The sequence below is a fragment of the Mercurialis annua genome, linkage group LG1-X (assembly GCF_937616625.2).
Source record: "Mercurialis annua linkage group LG1-X, ddMerAnnu1.2, whole genome shotgun sequence".
NCBI lineage: Eukaryota > Viridiplantae > Streptophyta > Magnoliopsida > Malpighiales > Euphorbiaceae > Mercurialis > Mercurialis annua.
This window is the reverse complement of record NC_065570.1, coordinates 48227291-48247688: the sequence shown is the minus strand read 5'-3', so window position 1 is coordinate 48247688 and position 20398 is coordinate 48227291. Positions and strand designations below refer to the sequence as shown.

The 20398-nt window shown below is 31.1% G+C and overlaps 3 protein-coding genes across 4 annotated transcripts; all 3 read left to right on the top strand.

The window, feature by feature from the left end:
- Positions 1 to 6448: 6448 nt before the first annotated feature.
- Positions 6449 to 8191, top strand: LOC126672170 (F-box/kelch-repeat protein At3g06240-like). Its single transcript, XM_050366117.1, has 3 exons — positions 6449 to 7514; positions 7971 to 8067; positions 8125 to 8191. The coding sequence occupies exons 1-3, from the start codon at positions 6449 to 6451 to the stop codon at positions 8189 to 8191; spliced, it is 1230 nt and encodes a 409-aa protein (XP_050222074.1).
- A 4781-nt stretch (positions 8192 to 12972) lies between these two features.
- LOC130015118 (putative F-box protein At3g52320) lies at positions 12973 to 13631 on the top strand. The gene is made up of 2 exons (XM_056104670.1): positions 12973 to 13287; positions 13446 to 13631. The coding sequence occupies exons 1-2, from the start codon at positions 12973 to 12975 to the stop codon at positions 13629 to 13631; spliced, it is 501 nt and encodes a 166-aa protein (XP_055960645.1).
- Positions 13632 to 17115: 3484 nt separating this feature from the next.
- Positions 17116 to 20180, top strand: LOC126664268 (putative F-box protein At3g16210). Of its 2 annotated transcripts, none has more exons than XM_056106523.1 (2): positions 17116 to 18472; positions 20042 to 20180. In XM_056106523.1, exon 1 carries the CDS (start codon positions 17413 to 17415, stop codon positions 18262 to 18264), a length of 852 nt encoding a protein of 283 aa, XP_055962498.1. In that variant the 5' UTR covers positions 17116 to 17412; the 3' UTR covers positions 18265 to 18472; positions 20042 to 20180. The 2 variants fall into 2 exon arrangements, with proteins under 2 accessions (XP_055962498.1, XP_050212532.1); XM_050356575.2 differs by lacking the exon at positions 20042 to 20180 and adding an exon at positions 19174 to 19784.
- The last annotated feature ends 218 nt before the right edge of the window (positions 20181 to 20398 follow it).

Here is a 20398-nt window from a genome sequence, read left to right as displayed (position 1 = left end):
CAAGTACCTCGGGTTCCATTCCGACGTACTCGCCTCGACACACATCCAAAGCTGTATCCAAAGCTCCAAAAGAATCAATCAAAATCATGAATTTTTAAAGTTTAAATGTCCAAAACAATAACTCATGCGTAACCCACAACATATCTACTTAAATACTCAATTGAAATCAAAAATGAGCATCTTACTGTATTTGTATGTGTGTTAGCTAGAGAACCGAACTTGAAATCTTGAAATCGGTCGTCGGAAAATGGAATTATTTATGCCGTCATGAGGGATGCGCAAGAGAGGAAAAAGATAAGAAGTTGATGAAATTGACTGCTGAAAACCCTAAGAAATGGATCATGCGCTGGTTATTTGTAATAGTGATAAAAATTCACTTTAGCTCAAGCACCTTAAATACGTTCTTTAACCAAATAGTTTAACTATCATCCAAAACAAAATAAAAACAGTTTCGAAGATTCACAAAACTTTGACAATAATTTTTTACAAATAATTAATGTACTTCGACATAATATTTATCAATCTGGGACCTATACTTTATTTTATTTTAATTCCAACTGACATTTGAGGTCCCTTTCAATCTCACTTGATATCTACTTCCAAATTCTATGAAATTTTAACAATAACTTTTTAAAGTTATTTAACGAACCTTGACCTAAAATTTATTAGCTCGGGACTCATAAATTATTTTATTTTAATTTATGGGATTATCCTTAATTCAGTTCAAACTCACCTTAACAAATAATAATTTCTAAGTTTAAATAATAACTTTCAAACTCACCTTAACAAATAATAATTTCCAAGTTTAAAAATTATTTTGTGATAATTAAAATAGATTCACTTTAGTCTATGTCCTTATAATTATAACTTAATTTGGACTTTCTCGATTTAAATATCCAAATTTGGACACGTGGCATTATGTAGTACTTTAAAATATACGAGGTATTGCAATTACAAAACTAATAAATATCTAAAATATGATACAATTTATAATTTTATAGTTTTAATTTTATATTTAATATATATTTTAATAAAATTAATATATGTATATAGAATTATTCATAATATTGATATAAGCACAGTTTAACCATAAAAGAAAATAAACAAAAAAATAAAATAGAGAAAGGGGCTATCGTCCAAAAATGATATTAGGAGTAGGGGAGAGCGTCATCTGGTTCGGTTCTGAATCGACTAAAATAGACGGTGAATTTTCCTAAATTTCAAGGTTTAATGTCTTAAAAAAATCTCACCTTTCATCCCGTTTTCAATTCTACCCTGACGTTGAAAAGTTCGCTTCGATCGGTTTTCGGTTATTTTGGTTTTACAACCTCCCAAACCGAACCGTTCACCAAGCTCCAAAGTTTTCAAAATTGAAAACCGAAATAAACCGTTTGCACCAAAAAACCGAACCAAACAACAAATTTTGGATGGTTGGATTTAATTTTTTGGTTTAGTCTGGTTCTTACTCGATCCACATTAATAGTTACTAAAACATAGACTTAATTAGTTTGGACAGATGATCTTAACTTCTTTTTTTATTTTTCCAATAAAAACCGCCTTAACTATCATCAGTTACACCAAAACAAAAAAGCGACGATTTAATAAAAAAAAATAGAAAAAAGGGCTGATTTGAAAATTTGGAGATTGCTAAAAGTCAGGAATTTCCAAAATGAGATCTCTAGAACCGTACCATAAATTAGTTTGATTTGGAGATTTTATTTTGTTGATAGGTTTAATACGGGAATTCAGAATTCTCAAGATCTGATATGGTCCGATACGAATATCACTAGAACTATAAATATTTTTATCTATAACATGATCTTTAAAATTATCTTGACTTATTAACTTATGTTTTTGGTTTGGTACGTTTAAATTTATTTTACTATTACTGATTTTGTAAAATATCACAAATAAATATGTAATGATAACGAAAATACAAATGCTTCATCTTAAGTAAAAGAGTGTCTTCAATAAAATAGAAATATATTAGTGCAAATCAACAGAATTCCAACTTTATTAATTAATAAAAATGGTCCATATATGAAATGAAATTAAAATCAGTATATTTAATATTTAATAACTTAATAATTCTACTAATTTATAATATTTTAGGGATCAATTTTATTTTATGTCGGATAATTAATAATTTTATTATTTAATAAATTATAAAATTTAAAATATATTCTATGTTCTATAGAAATATTAGTTAAAAGAGAGATGAAAAATTCAAAATATATATACAATTTTGTTTGTTCGGTTCGAAACGGTTAGGTATGATTCTCGGTATGAAAAATTTACCTAAGATTCAGTACCAATTAAATTTTCGGTTCGATTCGGAGAAAGTTAATGGTGAACATATATTTTTTCGGCTCTAAATACTTTCAGTTCAGTTTTTGATCCAGGTTTGGAGATCTACAAAACCGTGCACAACCCTAGTATTAGCTGAAACGTTGGAATTTTTTCTAAACTAAAAAAATAGTAGTACTATATGATGACTTATAATTCTAAAATTAATAAACATTATAAAACTAATATATATCTAAAATATGATACGATTTATAATTTCATAATTTTAATTTTATATTTAATATATATTTTTATAAAATTAATATAATGTTTATTGAATTATGCATAAAATTGATATTGACATAGTTTAACCATAAAAGAAAATAAAATAAAATAGAGAAAGGGGCTCATTGTTAAAAAAATTATATTTGGAGTAGGAGAGAGCATCAGTCCGTTTTGAATCGACTAAAACAGATGGTGCTAAATTTTCTTAAATTTCAAACCAAACTGTAGTTATTTTCACAAAATACCTTGCTTAGTGGTTCAAAAATGCGGAATCTCGTCTCAATCATCATTTTTCAGGATTATTCCGAGTAAGCTCTTTAGCTTAGACAGGACATTTAATCCATGTCGCTATTCCTAGCGTTAGGGGAGAATATGTTCGATGGAATAATTGTTAGATGTATTACCACATCCTCAAGGATTGGGCCAGCTTTTTACAGGCCAGTGGAAACTTTATGCTCATAATCCATATTTAGGTCTCCCCGCATGCAACTCACGCCATTCGAGGTAGTCCAGCAAAGCATTCATTCGCAAATCCTGTAGTTAAATTAAGATTGCTCCTTCCGTAAATAATGATCAAGATTATTCAAAACTTAATGGAATCCTATGTAATCATCATTGTAATATCATATATCCTGTTATTCTCGTAGAGAATTCTGATTTATTGGCAAAGAGACGAAGAAATAAATTCATCATCCCATTCCAATCAATCAAAAAACAAGAGAAAGGCTCAATGACTCGCTCGACTATATTGATTGAAATGGAAATACCACTAATTGGTATTCTCCATAGAAATATCATTTTTTCTTATTTTGACGATCCACAATACCGAAGAAAGAGTTCGGGAATTACTAAATATGGAACTATAGGGGTGCATTCGATTGTCAAAAAAGAAGATTTGATTGAGTATCGGGGAGTCAAAGAATTTAAGCCAAAATACCAAATGAAAATAGATCGATTTTTTTCATTCCCGAAGAAGTGTATATTTTACCCAAATCTTCTCCACTAATGGTATGGAACGATAGTATCATTAGAGTCAATACACTGATTGCTTTAAATACAAGAAGTTATGCCACCACCCTATCGAAAGCCGACCTCTTCTTCGTCCGATCTGGCAGAACAACTCAAAAGATAAAGAAGTATCTTTTATAAAGCAAATCGACTAAGATTTTTGAATAATCTACACCACTTCTGCTTTTATTGTAACAAAAGATTCCCCTTTTTTTGGAAAAAGGCCCGTATCAAGAATTATGATTTACGTATGGACAATTTCTCAATATCTTATTTCTTTTTTTATTCCTTTCCGTCATTCCTTAAGTTCCATAGGTTTGATCCTGTAGAATCTGACCCATTTTCTCATTGAGCGAAGGGTACGAAATAAATCAGATTGATTTTTCGATCAAAAGTACTATATGAAATCTTTAGTCTTTTCCTCTTTCGCTATCCTTATATCATAGGTACAACGTTTGAATCAATAAAGAACCTTTTCTTCTATATCTGTATGCATAGATATGATTACATTTTGATTCCTTCCCGACACCTCAAAGAAAATCCCGAATTGGATCCCAACTGGACGGGTTAGTATGAGCTTATCCATGTGGTTATGCACTCTTCGAATAGGAATCCATTTTCTGAAAGATCCTGCCTTTCGTGCTTTGGTGGATCTCCGAGATGTTTTCGATGACCTATGTTATGATGAAAGGATATCTATATGATCCGATCGATTGTGTAAAGCACGCGGTAGCAATGGAACCGAGAAACGTATACAGAAAAGACAATTCTTTTCTATTCTATTAGTATTTTCTATTATATTAGTATTTTTTAAGTATTCGATTAGTATTAGTTAGCGATCTCGGCTCAGTGAGTCCTTTCTTTCGCGATAAACTATTGGCACCAGTCCTACATTTTGTCTCTGTGGACCGAGCAGAAAGAGGCTCAGCGAGAAGAGGATTGTACAATGACAGAAGCAAGGAGGTCCACCTCTTTCAAATATACAACATGGATTTTGTCAATGCAATTTAGTTGGACTCTCATGTCGATCCAAATGAATCATCCTTTCCAAGAAGATCTTTGCTTGCTAGGCAAGAGAATAGCAAGTTACAAATTCTGTCTCGGTAGGATAAGATGGCATAGAATGCACTCTTGTAAGGAATTGTGCTAGAAAAGGTATCCGTATCAGTAGGACTACCATTCGTAGTAGCAATAAGAGAAGGATTCAATCTACTTCAATTATGGACATTGGGAACGATTTTTACCGAAAATTTTGGTCGTTCAGTATGGTTTTAGTTTGGTTTCAAATTTTTGTTTGAATTTATTTAATAAATTAAATAAAAATCTTAATTTTTATGGTAAAATAACAACAACAAAAACATGATTTAGACTAAAAGTCAAAAAAATCCTTAATTTTACTGAAAAGTATGATTCGGTCGGTTTTTCGATTATTTCAGTCTTACAACCTCCAAAACCGAACCGTTCACCGACTTTAAAGTTTTCAAAATGTGAAATCAAAGTAAACCGTTTGGACCAAAAAACTGAACCAAACAATCAATTTTGGTTATGTTCGATTTAATTTTTCAGTTTAGTTCGATTCTCACCCAGCCCTCATTAATACTCCCTCAATACCATAAAGATAGGTAAAATAGAATTTGCACACGAATAAAAAATAATGGTTAAGATAGTTATATTTTGTTAACTTCCAATAATAAGCTTAATTTAATTATTTAATTATTTTAAATATTATTAATATATATAATGGGAAAGGTAATTACTGTGTTGGAATTAAAATTAAATTTTAAAAACATAAGTTTATTATTAATTTTTATATTGCATAAAGTGACAATTAATGCTGATTTATGGTCTATAACACAGGTGGTTGCAATTATTAAAGGTTAACATCAGTATTTTATGTCGATTACTCGAATTAATTATATTTTGGGACGTTTAAAAAAACCATTTTGCCTATATTTATGGGATGGAGGAAGTAGTTACTAAAACATAGCCTTAATTAGTTTGAATATATGACCTTAACTTGTTCTTTTTATTTTTGCAATAAAAACCGCATTAACAGTCATCGATTGCACCAAAATAAAAAAGTGTCGATTAAATAAAACAAATAAAAAAAAGGTTGATTTGCAAATAAACTTTATTTCTGGCCATTTTGTATTCAAAGAATTTCGGGCCAAATAGCACTATCCATATTAAAAAATAAATTTTAGTTAAATTAGTATTATGATATTAATTTGTGGGTATATTTAATTTTTTTTTTTTCAGGTAAAGATTTACGGACTCCTAAACATATATGGCACATACGATATGCTAACTAAGATAAAAGTGTAAATACAATAAAAGAATTAAATTTATTTGTGAAACTTATAGTGAAAATTGAGGTGTGTAAGTGATTAAACCGTTAAAATTTAAGGACATAAATGTTAAATAAAAAGTTAAAATGACTAAAGCTAAAATTTGAAAATATAAGGGGCATTTTAATACGTTAAACCAGTTGTATATTGTGAAGTTCAACGGGACCCAACTACGAATCAATTTGCAAGATGACTATTCTATTAACCATTCACACTCTAGTATTCCAATGCAAAAGCCTTCTCTAGCTCTTCATCACGAGGCTATCAATGGCAGATCAATTGTGGATTCATTACGGTAATTTCAGTGAACTGTGAACTCTTGGCATTCTGTTACTGTATATTTATGGCATTTGTTATAAGAAAATTGACCAATTTGCTTAATTATTCGTACAACTGTAGACTTTGATGATCTCAATGACAATAGTTCTTGGAAATGATACCTGCTCTGGATTTGAAAAGCCGCTCTATTTCTATATATTTATACTCCTAATTCAAGTTGAAAGAACAAAAAGAATACGACAATGAAAAAAACAAAGAAGATGTCAGAATACTTGCCTGAAGAGGTTGTACTTCAAATACTAAGCAGATTGCCTGTGAAATCCATTTTGAAATTCCGTTGTGTGTGCAAGTTATGGAATTGTATCGTCAAAAACCCTCATTTCATCTCTGCTTTCTCATCTAACAACCATAACCATTACTTCTTTTTGCGTCACTCTTATGCCTCCTACCAAGACTCTCGTCTGCGTTTCGACAACAAACATCTCGATCACTACCTGCGTCTCTATCCGCCTTCCGACAAAGCCAAAATAATCAGTGTGGTTGCCTCTAGTAATGGTCTTGTCTGTCTCTCTGGTGCCTCCCAAAAGTTCATTCTATGGAATCCTTCCATTAGAAAATCCTTGATGGTACCTGAATCTACTTTTCCTCGTTCCTGTCCCAACTCCAAAACTGTACTTGGTTTTGGTTTTGATTCAAGAACCAATGATTACAAATTGTTGATGGCTCGGTTTTTGGTTCACTCTATTAGCGAGGTCTTTCTCTATTCGCTCAATTCTAATTCTTGGAAGAAAATCTTAGTTGCCTGCAAGTATAGAGAAGGTATTGATTGGTTAATTGATACTTCTTTTGTCGATGGAAGATTCTATTGGCCAATAATTGCTGAAAAAAAGAATGTGGTATTGGTATTTGACTTAAGAAATGAGATGTTCGCAGAGATAACGTTGCCTGAATGTTTGGAATATGTTGACAAATCATATTTGAAAATGAAAGCATTTGGAGAATCATCGATTGCAGTCATCCATCAAAATGCACGGGATAGCTCTTATGAGTCTAATATATGGGTGATGAAAGAGTACACTAGTGGTGCATGGATGAACTTAGCAACAGTTGGAAAACGTTGGAGAGGAGATTCAAATGTGCTCGAGTTTAGAGATAATGGTGAAGTGTTGGTTAGTTTCTATAGTGGACAATGCTTAGCCTCATATAATATAAAGAATGGACGGATCAAGAAACTGATCTATCTTGATTATAGATATGAAAGAGTTTCCGCCTATAGGCATGTGGAGAGCCTAGCATTACTTGACAAAGGTACGAGATTAGCTATAAGAAGATAGAGACCCAACAAATTGCTTGCAAATGCCTCATAAGAGATTAGTTTATTTTTTGTTGTTATGAAAAATTGTTGAAGTCAAATATTTCAATTTGTATGAATTATTATCAGTTTCCTTAGTTTCCTTTTTATGCTCTAGATTGTATATGGTAGCAACTAGTTAACCTGCTGCTACTGCAGTTTACTTTGAAACGCGTCTTTATTTGTGAATAGTAATTGCCATACAGACTGAGAATTTCTTTTGAACACCTTAGCTTGAGATTATTGCTTATTAGGACAATCTTGATGTTGTGCTGGCATTACAAATTTACGAGGCTACTTATAAAGTTATAAACTTATAATGCAACCTCTTTAGAAAGAATAGACAGTTAGGTAAGTTGATTGATGTTTTGTTATCATTTTCAAATTTTATTTACTAATTATTTTGCCATTAGTTTATTCAGCATCTCTCATTTTATGGTTTCCATTTCAATACAACATATGTTACTATTATAAGGTTTTGAATATAGAGATTTTAATGGAAATTCTCAAGTGAACATGGAGTAAACTGTGCATAGTAATTTTGTTGGTACTCTTCATTGTTTTTAGTGTTGGTTTAGTTGAAAATACTACCAAAGAACATAGTGCAGCCATGCAGATCCTTTTAGAATTTTAGAATGGTTTGGTGAAACAGGGGATCTCTTTCATTTTCTTCTTGATTCAAGTAGTTTGGCACCGAAAAGGGTGGGCAGCTCACGAGGCTATTGCCATCCTTCAACAGAAGATCGAATGGGGATCCGCCTCCACTAGTTCTTGCTATTGAATATTTTGACGTGTTCGCTTGTGGAGTTCGGTGTACTGGTGGCCATGCTTGCCTTGTCGAAACAAATGCAACCGACTTTGAGGATTTTGGCGTCGGGGTGTCCATACCATCCAATGTAAAATGATGTAGCTTATTGTTGCTCGATGATTGTGGCCGCGGACTAGGCTTCATTTCGGAATGTGGACTCGGTGGTCTAAGTTAAAAATTCTTTGCGGCTCGGTTTCAGGTGTACTTATCGTTTGCTACCTGACGTTGTAACTAATTTCACTACCTCGGGAAACTATTTGAATGAAATCTACTCCTGATGGGTTGTATTCTACAGAGTTTAATACAGATGCCAAATGGTTGATTGATTCTAAATTTATGAAAAAAAGAAGAAAATATGTTGAACTTAACTTTTGTGTTCTTTATTCTAATTCATTCACTGTCATTCTTCAATTTTGATTTTTTGATTCATTCACCTTCTAGTCAATTTATAAAGCCCATTGCTTGAATTTAGATATTTTATGCTCATTCAAATTTTTTTGCTGGTGAAATCATTTTATAAAATTTAGTTTGTGAAATTTTAAAAGATTTACAGTTTTTTTTTATGGCTTTTAGCCATCTCATATGATAATTTAGCATTGAAGAAATTATGCTCAGTATGCTTTTTTTTTTTATTTTTCTTTTGCATAATAGGCTCTGTTTTTTTTTTTCTTTTCGATGTTGTAAAAAGTACGCTTTTTGAACTTTTCTTTTCTATAAAAATGCGATCTTTTTTAATTTGCTATCAATCTATGAGTAATCTACTAGAAATGTACCTTTTGTAATAAGAGAGTGTATTTTTACAACATAAAATATTAGAGCATATTTTGCAAACAGTTAATTAAAAATAGGTATTTTTGTAAAAGACTCATTATTATTGTCATGCCAACATAAGTTATATCCAATGTTTTTAAAAATGGACCGAGCCGGCCGGTCAAAATGGGTCAACTTGGAACTAGTCACCTGTCCGATCGAGTTAGATATTAAAGTCAAACTTTCTAAATATTATTATTATTATTTGTTATTATTATTCTATATCCAATATAATTTATGAATTACTTTTTATTTAAATAGGTTTCATATTTTTTATTAAAATTGAGTATTTAATTTAACAATTATTATTTATGAAAATTTAAAAATTTATGTTTTCTATTTCTCAAACAATATAATTATACATCTAAATATTAATCAATTATAATAGTGTTAGATTTAGTAATTAATTTTATATAAATGTCCCATTATACTTCTTATTTATAAATTTAATTTAATAATATTTTTATTAAAATGAAAAATAATTTTTTCTCTCTTACAGTATAATTATTCTATATAATCTTAACCACTGATCATTTACAATTAAAGTATATATGATAAAATTTAAAACAATCGGCATATTTTCTATTTATAATTGTTGGGCGTCTTTCAATTTTGCCAAGAAACCAAACAATGAATTGCGAGCGTGTCAGGAACCGAATTCCAATTGCAAGCGTGTGAAAATGATTTCAAACAAGCGATTGGTGATTTTGTTGACCTTATAACAAGTAATCCAAATTATGAAAAAGTAATTGAGAATTAAAAGTGAATACCACAATCGAATTCAACTTGTAAATGCGTTTGCAAAATTCGAAAAAAAAAATATAAGTGTTCGTGAGTATTTTTTTTGCCATTGGGGTGTTTTTGGAAATTTGGTTAGGGTTGTAAATGATGAAGTGTTCTTCTATTTATAAGGTTTGTGGTGGTAGTTGAAACCGCTTCAAACCTCTTGTAGTTGCTTCAAGACTTCTTGATATAGCTTGCAACCTCTTGATTCTTCATTACCCACGTTCTGCAACTTCGTGCTTCATCGAAAACCATTTTTCACGTTATATGGTTTCATATTATACGGCCAAAATTTCTCATGCAACTTCATAGAAATTTTTCCACGTTTATGTCCTTTCTTTGAAGTTACATTTAATCCTTTTGAAGTCATACACTCACGTTTTATAACTTCGTGTTTCATCTTAAACTTGTTTCCACAATCCATGATCTCATGTTGCACGTCAAAACTCTATTCATGCTGTGGATTTTATTTATGTAATTTTTCGGACCCGTCCTAGTCAGCATCAGCCTGCCACATCAGATCTAATGGACTACCACATCACCATAGGCTTTGAAGCCGAAGCCCGCCAAACCAGAATTGTCCAGACCTGATTCTAGACTTGTTTGAACTCGAAATCGATCGCGGTTTGAACCAACAGACTGGAGGAAGAAAACTTCACTGTTTTGCTGGATCCCGAATCCGACCGCACAGACAAATATACAACAGATAACTTCTAAACACTTCGGACTTAAGGTTTAAAAGTTTTTCTTACCTTGTATGTATATCACCCGCAAATGGGCACGTTAAATTGTATATCGCATTCCAAGCATGTCCAAATCCACCATTTAACAAGGTTAATATAATGACATTAATTAGCTTTGAATCCAACTATTCACCTAGAAATTTTAGAACTCCCATGAAAATATAATTAGTGGTTGTGTAGGTTTTCAAGATGACATAATTAAAATTATTCTCACATATACATCTGGTTTAGAGGTTATGCATGTAAAATGAATAAAATCCACCTATCTATTATATAATAGAAATCCCATGATTAGATGCTTGCTTATAAATAATTGCTATTTGTTCACCTATCAGTCCAAATCGAGTTATATGTATATTATGCATGCTTTTTAATTTTTCCATTTCAAGTTTTCTAGATTTGTTTATTTTCCATCACTTTATCCTATGAACTGCTTTGGATGTTGAGATAAAATTTTCCAGACTTATCTTCTAAATCGATATAATCAATAAATTAAGTATAAGAGTTTTGATAGTGTCCACAAACCCGATTTTTTTGGTGTAATACACGATGATTTCACCCATAAATATGTGAGACTATCTGGTCGGTGTAAAAGAAATTTTCTAACTGAATTAAGTGGCGGCCCTTTATTTTTAAAACTCACTAAATCCAAAGTTAGCCATAACTCTGGGCGGGCACCGAGAAAATCCGCTCCGCTTACAATAAGTCATGTCTGGATTTGAAAAAGTAGATGTAGAATTTATTAACAAATATCTGCACTGTCACCTATTGAATTTACCGAATAAGATATACATAAATGTATAAGCGATGTATCTTTGAAGGTATCTAATAGACTAATAAATACGACACAATTTCTATAGATAAAAGTAAAATGGTCAAAATAATTCTTTTTAATGAAAATATGAAATTATTAAGCTTATAACGTACTTTTAGAAATAAAGTGATTTTTACTATAGTCCAATTTTTAATTAAGATAAATTACTTATATTATTTTTATTACATTTGAAAAATATATATATTATTGCGAATTCGCAATTTGTATAATATACTTATTGACTTTTATTGTTTTTGCTAATGTAAAAGATGTTAAATTTTTGCTTTTATTTATAACCAGGGGGAGGAGTGAGACTCTAACACGAGACCTCTAATAAAAATGTATGTGGCTATAACCATGATGTTAATTTTTACGCTAAAAAATTGTAATCCACACAATATTCTCATAAATTTCAAATTTGTTAACTTTATAATATTTATTTTCATGAGTTTTTAATTTTTATAAAATACTTATTCCATTATTTTAATTATAACTTGTTATTTTCAAAAGTATATTTATTTTAAAATTAATTTTTATTTTCATAAACTTTTAATTAATATAAATTGTTTTTTATCATAAATAATATATTTCTAAGATTATTTTATTATTCATATAATTATTTTATTATTTATAAAAGTATTATTAATATAAAAAATAATTTTATTTTTAAATTCGTTAATTTTTAGATTTTATAAATTTTTATTTGTTGAATTATTATCTAATAATCACCCATGACACCTCATTTTAGAATTTTTTACAGGAAATCTCTTAAACTTCAAAATGGTCACAAAATCCTCTAAATTTTATGTCAACGCTCGTAAAATCTCTTTAGTCTACTAAAATATTCCTAAAAATTTAAAACTAAAAAATACTCCCTCCATTTTTTTAGTTGTCACTTTGGGCAATTATATTTTTCCATCAATAGTTGTCCATTTAGAGATTTAAGATGATTTTAATCTTTATTTTCCAAATTTACCCATGTCTAATAAATGACTCTATATTTTCCTTTAAAAAGCATTTATTAACTAGTGGGGTTATATTAGGATTCTTCTGTATAATTTAAGACAAATTGAGCATTATCTTGATATGTGTAATTTTTTTTAAATGAACAACTAAAAAAAATGGAGAGAGTATCAAATAAAAAATTTAATCAAATCAAACCTAACCCGATCCAACCAAACCTGTGTTCCACTTAAGAGAAACAACGCCGTGTTAAAAAAATTTCATCGTCCTCCAATGCCAGACCAATTGGGATTCACCTGCACCGGTGGTCGCGCATTTGTCTCAGAATGCAGAATTTAGGTCAGCCGCGTCCGCTTATCTGAAACCCTCCGGTAATTCCACAAAACTCTCTACTCTTGGCATTCTGCTACTCTATATTAATGGCATTTATAAGAGTCACGATTTCAGATAATTAGGGAAAAACCCATCTTAGTTCTAACCAAATGACTATGAAAATGAAAAAAACAGAGAAGATGTCAGAATACTTGCCTGAAGAGGTTTTAATTCAAATATTAATCAGATTGCCTGTTAAGTCCATTTTAAAATTCAGTTGTGTGTGCAAGTTATGGAATTCTATCATCAAAAATCCTCATTTCATCTCTACTTTCTCGTCAAACAAACATCACCACTACTACTTTTTGTGTCACTCTTATAACTCTAATCAATACACTCTGCGTTTCGACAACAAACATCTCGATGAGTACGTCTCCATCCACCTTTCAACCAAGCCAGTTACTTCTGTATGGTTGGCTCTAGTAATGGTCTTGTCTGTTTGTTTCAATACCGTGTCAACTGTAATAAGTTCATTATTTGGAATCCTTCCATCAGAAAGTCCTTGCTGATACCTGAATGTAGATCTTTGCCTGAATAAATAATTGGGTTTGGTTTTGATTCAAGAACCAACGATTATAAATTGTTAATGGCTCAGTTTTCGGTTTCCTCTGATAATGAGGCCGTTCTCTATTCACTCAATTCTAATTCTTGGAAGAAAATCACTAATGTTGCTTGCAAGTTTAGAAAAGATGGATGTCGGTTAGTCTCTCTTTCTTTTGTCGATGGAAGATTCTATTGGCCAATAATTGCTGAGAAAAAAGAATATGGTGTTGGTGTTTGACTTAAGGGATGAGATGTTTGGAGAGATATTGTTGCCTGAATGTTTGGAATATGTTGACAAGACATATTTGACAATGAAAGCATTTGGAGAATCATCGATCGCAATCATCCATCAAAATAAAAGGGATAGCTCTTATGAGACTGATATTTGGGTGATGAAAGAGTACAATAGTGGTGCATGGATGAAGTTAGCAACACTCGGAAAACGATGGAGAGGAACTTTAGATGTGCTTGAGTTTAGGGATAATGGTGAAGTGTTGGTTCAGTTATATAAAAAACCTCGCGTAGCCTCGTATAATATAAAGAATGGACGGATAAAAAATCTGATGGCTTTGAGCAGTCGTTATGAAGTAGTTTCTGCTTATAGGCATGTGGAGAGCCTAGCTTTACTTGACAAAGGTAACGATACATTGATACCTCACACCAATCCCAGTCAATGCTAGTGATGCTTGTAAGAGATTATCTATGAAAATATGGAAATCCAACAAATTACATGCAAATATAAGAGGCTATTTTGTGGCCATACTACGTAGAATGTGTTAACGTGTCATAGCTATGTTCAACACTCCTTTTATTGTGTTCTTTCAAATGTGTTCAACTAAATTATGAAGATTTTGAAATGTAGGATACAAGCAGTCTACTTGAATAGGATTTTCTTTTTGTTTTATTGTGCTAGTTGATCATCTATTTAGGTTTCATATGAAAATTTAGGATTAAGTCATGTGGGAAATTAAGTTGATGCACATGGCGTATGCCAAGCATTCTAAATCATGCTACTGATAATGGAACTTCTCCAGAAATCACGGTAGGTTTAGTAAGTTGATTGGTGCTTTTTGTTATCATTTTCAATTTGTAAATTGCATTAACGATTAGATGTTTGTCTTAAAAAGGATTAAGGTTTTTGCTACTTTTGTCCCTATAATATATATCTTGCAAAAAGCTTGTCATATTTCTATGTAACCGCTTATTAAACTCTGGAATTTTGTGTATATAATATTTTCTTGTAAAAAAATTTGCTGTCATTTTTTATTTCAGCGTTTCATTTTTGTACAACATATGCTACTGTTATAAGGTTTTGAACTTTGAGATTTCAATGCATATTCTCAAGTGAACATGGAGTAAAATGTGCATAATTTTATGGTAGCTTTTATTAATTATTAATGTTGGTTTAGTTGAAAAATACTACCATTGAACAAACACAGTACAACCTTGCAGATCCTTCATGTGGTTATACTGTGAGATTGTTTTGATTCATATGGGTAAAATGCTTTGTTTGCTTCTCAAATTTTCAATTGTGAGCATTTAAAATCATGAATTCTTAGAATTTTAGAATGGTCCGGTGAATCAAGGGATGCGAACTTGGGCAGAGATGATAGGAGGTTAGGGTCTTACTCTGCCTCATAAATGTGCAGAGAAGGCAAACTTTTGTTAGCTCAATGACCAACAACCTAACTCAACTCGACAATTGACTTGAATAGCTTGAACTCGACTCAATTAACAATTTAACATGAATCAGTTGAAAGAGTTTTTTGATTCAATTCCTAATAAGAACTTGGGCAGCTCATGAGGCTATCTTAGTCCTTCAAGTTCAATGATAGGTCAAATGGGGATTTGCCTCCGCAAGGTCTTGCTCTTGAATATTTTGATGTTTTGGCTTGTGGAGTTCTGATATGGTCGCGCTTGCCTCGTCGAGACAAATGCAACCGACTTTGAGGATCTTACGGTCCGATGGTCGATACCATCAATTGTAATATGCTATAGCTTGTGGTTGCTTGATGATGGTGGCCGTGGACTAGGCTTCATTTCAAAATGCGGCCTTGGTGGTGCAAGTTGAAAAGTCTGTAATCCAAGCCTACTTGTCATAGGTTGACATAAATTCTGAAATTTATATGCATCATAACTCATTGGTTTTCTGACATGAAGTTTCAAAGATCATATTTGCTCGATTAAGGTAGTATTCTTTTGGATAAATTGGCCACCACGGCATCGAGATCTCAATTCCAGGAGAAATACTAGTGGCGAACTAGTTCACACTTCACACAAGATTTCCTCCAATTCTATAGATTACCGTGGTACCAATTTAGTTAAAATTAACCAGTCAGTTTTATCTTAAAATTACTATATCAATTTATCTCATAAATTAGGTAAATATTTTATTTTAAGTTATCCAAAAATGTAAAAATATTATTTTTAGATATATTCTAAATGTGTTTATTTAGATTTTAAAAAATATGCTAATTTATCTTTAAAGATATAAATAATTAATAGTTTTAATAGATTCATTAATTATAACTAATTAAAATAAATTTAAAATATTACAGAAAAAATATACAGCATTAATAATATTTTTTAAATTTAAATACAAATTGAAAAGTACTAAAAAAAATTTGTGTTTATAAATGTTAATTTTTTTAGTTAAATATATAACAGAACAATAAATTACACAAATATGTTATAAGGTTTTCTTTGAAGCACCCATGCATAGAGACTTTTGATGAATCAACACTCAAATTAACAATGAACAAAGCATCACTTCTTCCTCTAAACTTGGCACAAAAAATCTAAAGTCATTTTCGGAAAAGTGGATTAAACTATTCTAAAAGTTGGCATTTTCGTATCAAAAAAGCTCTCTCACATGAGTGAAATACACGCTCCAAAAGGTCTTTAATATTTTGTTCATTTTTCAAATAAATTCTTAATGATTTTTAAATTTCAATTACACCCTTACAATTTTAATAGTTTAAAAATTATTTTATCTCTTAAGTAAAATGTTAGGGGTTTTTTCCGTTTTTTCCCTCTTCTCATTTCATCTTCTTCTATCCCACCGTCTTTTAAATTTAAAAGAAATCTATTTCTTTTTCAGTCAGAGAAATGAGTTTGATATCAAAAATGCCAATTTCTAAATTTATTTGATCTATTTTACTCGAAAATGACATTTTTGATCTTTTGTTTCAAATTGAGGGGATGAAGTAATTCTTTGTTCAATTCCGATGGACTAGAGTGTTTAATTGTTATCTAAACTAGGATTATATAAAAAAAATCAAATCAATCAAGTCAAATTGATTTAACCATACCATACTAAAAAGCCAATTTGAATACTTAACGATTTGATTTTTATTTAGAAAAATAAAAACAAAAATTAATAGTCTTAATTTTGATTTATATAATTATAAACGAATAAAAACCAGACTACACCAATATATACATATATATCTTTTATTTAAAACATAAAGGTTGTAATTTTAAAAATAAAATTTCTAATTTTTTTAAAACTAAACTCTATAAAATAATATATTATAATATCTACTAAATTTTTTACAATTTTATATTTATTATATATTAATAAATGTTAAATTTTTTATGATTTTAGGATAACATGTTAATAAAATAAAATAGTCTAAACATTTATGACTTGTTTTTTTATTTTGTAAGTTATTAGTATTATACTACATAAATATATACATTAGCGGTTAGCGAATTCCAACCCTTACCAGAAGAGAACAAGGGTTGTTTGCGTTTGAGGGAACGATTAAGGTTAGACTATTGAATGGCAGATCAATTACCTCCTGCACTAGCTCTTGCTCTTCAATGGCGGTCACCCGCATCAACTTATCCCTAACACTACGGTAATATCAAAGTCTTGTTAGTGTGTGTATATTTTAATGGCATTTATAACAGTCATGAGTTTAGATAATTAGGGATTACGAATATTAGAAGTAGATTTTGATAATGTCAATTCCAATTTAGAGTTGTGAAGTTATTAAATTGATAGAACAGAGGAGATGTCAGAATACTTACCTGAAGAGGTTTTAGTTCAAATATTAAGCAGATTGCCTGTCCAATCCATTTTGAGATGCACTTGTGTATGCAAGTTATGGAATTTTATCATCAAAAACCCTCATTTCATCTCTACTTTCTCGTCAAACAATCATCACCGTTACTTCTTTTTGAGTCACTCTTATTACTCTAACCAATACTCTCTGCGTTTCGACAACAAACATCTCGATGAGTACATGTCTCTCCATCCACCTTTCAACCAAGCCGATGCCTTCCGTATGGTTGGCGCTAGTAATGGTCTTGTCTGTCTCTATTGTACCTCCCGAAACCATTTCCTCTTTAACGAGTTCGTTATCTGGAATCCTTCCATTAGAAAATCCTTGAGGGTACCTAAATCTAGTTTTCCTCTTCTGGGTTTGGCTTACGAATTACTACTTGGGTTTGGTTTTGATTCAAGAACCAATGATTACAAATTGTTAACGTTTTCGTTTGCCTTTAATACTGATGTGGTTTTATATTCACTCAATTCTAACTCTTGGAAGAAAATCACTAATGTTGTTTGCAAATTTGGAAAATATGGAGGTTGGTCAATTAATCCAACTTTTGTCGACGGCAGATTCTACTGGAATGTGACTGTTGAGCAAAAGAATTTAGTGTTGGTGTTCGACTTAAGGGATGAGATGTTTGGAGAGATTTCATTGCCTAAATGTTTTGAATATGTTGACATGTCATATTTGAAATTGAAAGCATTTCGAGAATCATCGATCGCAGTCATCCATGAAAATAGGCGGGATAGGTCTTACGAATCTAATTTATGGGTGATGAAAGACTACAATAGCGGTGCATGGTCGAAGTGAGCAACAGTTGGAAAACGCTGGAGGGGAAGTTCAAAGGTGCTTGAATTTAGAGATAATGGTGAACTATTGGTTATGTTTAAGAGAAAACCACGCTTAGCCTCATATAATATAAAGAACGGACGGATAAAAAATCTGATGGATTTGGACAGTAATCTTCAAGTGGTTTCTGTTTATAGGCATGTGGAGAGCCTAACTTTTCTTGACGAAGGTAATGATATATTGATAATTCCCTTGTAGCCCAGCCATTGCTAGTTTCTATGATTTATTAATGCTTCTAAGAGATTAGCTATAAGTAGATAATATGTATTGTGCTGGTATTGAAAATTTAAAGGCTATCGTTGTAGTCATATTATTTGACAATGATGCTTAAACATTGGGTGTGTTTATGCTTTTTTGTGTCATTGCTGTGCTCAACTTTCCTTTCCTTGTGTCCTTTCAGATGTAGCAACTAAATTATAGAGATTTTGAAATGTGGCATCTATTCTATTTGCAATTATGATTTAAGGTTTGTCTTTAAAAAATTAAGGTTTTTGTCACTAATGCCCTATATATCTTGCACAAAAAACTTGCCAGAGGCTTAAGTAAACGCTTATGAAACTGCAGAATTTCGTATATATAAGATATTTTTGTAAAGAAGTTTGTTTTGTCTTTTTGATTTCTGCGTTTCCATTTTTGTACCCATTTTGTTACTGTTATAAGGGTTTGAACTTAGAGCTTTCAATGCATATTCTCAAGTGAAGTGTGAATAATTTTGTAGGTATTTTTCATTATTTTTTAATGTGTTTATACTATGATAGTGTTTTGCTTCATATCGGTAAAATGCTTTGTTTGCTTTTCAAATAATGATTTCTTAGAATTTTAGAATACTCTGTTAAAGAGGATACCTTACTCTGCCTCATAAATGTGCAGAGAAGGCAAACTTTTGTTAGCACAGTAAGCAACAGCCTACTCAACTCGGTAATTGACTCAAAAAGCTTGTACTTGACTCAATTAACATGGAATCAATTGCTAAGTATTTTATGATTCAATTCCGTATAAGAACTTGGGTAGCTCATGAGGCTATCATCGTCCTTCAACATCAGATCAAATGGGGATTTGCCTCTGCTAGCTCTTGCTTTTGAATATTTTGATGTGTTCGCTAGTGGAGTTCTCTGTTCTCGGGGTCGCGCTTGCCTCATCAAAACAAATGCAACCGATTATGAGGATCTTGGCATAGGAGTGTCCATACCATCAAACTCTTCTACATGAAAATACCTCTTGCCATCGATGATTCGACGTTGATACACTTCGACTTGAAAATTCCCAATACTTTTGTCGTTTAGTGTTGCAGTTTAGCTTGTGTACCTTACTCTCCAGTTTTATTCTGCGTCGTCTAATCAATTTGTTTCTGTTTACCACTTAGTTTTTTGTTTTTGTTTTTGCTGTGCTGTACATTTATCTGGTGTTTGCTGAGTTGCCTCACTACACCTTTATTTATCTTATTTTCGAGTTAGATATACTTGAGAAATTAGTCTAGTTATGCCATGAGCCTTTTCTTAGCATCAATTGTCTTTTTTAATTATTTTAATAGGATTGATTGCTAGATTCTTTATGCTACATTTTTGTTGAAAAGCATTAACAAACTATGGTGGGGATGAGATAAGCCATGTTTAAGGTGCGGTTGGTACCAAGACCCTGTTTCAAGGGAGAACCTGCTCGGGATCACTACATTTTTTACTTTGATTTATTCTGATTGTGGTTGTCTATAATTCATGTTGTGATTGATTCTTGATTTCAGGTTGCAGGCAATGATGGATTTGTGCATCATTCTCATGTAGAATGGAATTCCCTGAAAAATTACTTGTTGCATTGTCTATTAGACATCAAAGATCATAAACTCAATATAGGTTGAATAAAAGAAAATGAGAATTGCTTTCTATTGTTTAGAAATATTTTATGTTCTTAATCAACCGTTGTATGATAAACAACAAATAATAAAATTCGAAAAATTCCTCAATCTTTTATTGTTCATTATTGCAATTCATATTTCTGGTTTGGGTATATATTTGTATCTGAAGATTCAGATGCATTTGTAAAACGTAACGGAATGAGGAATCATGTTCCTTGCCTATTGTTCAAACATTAACCTGTAATG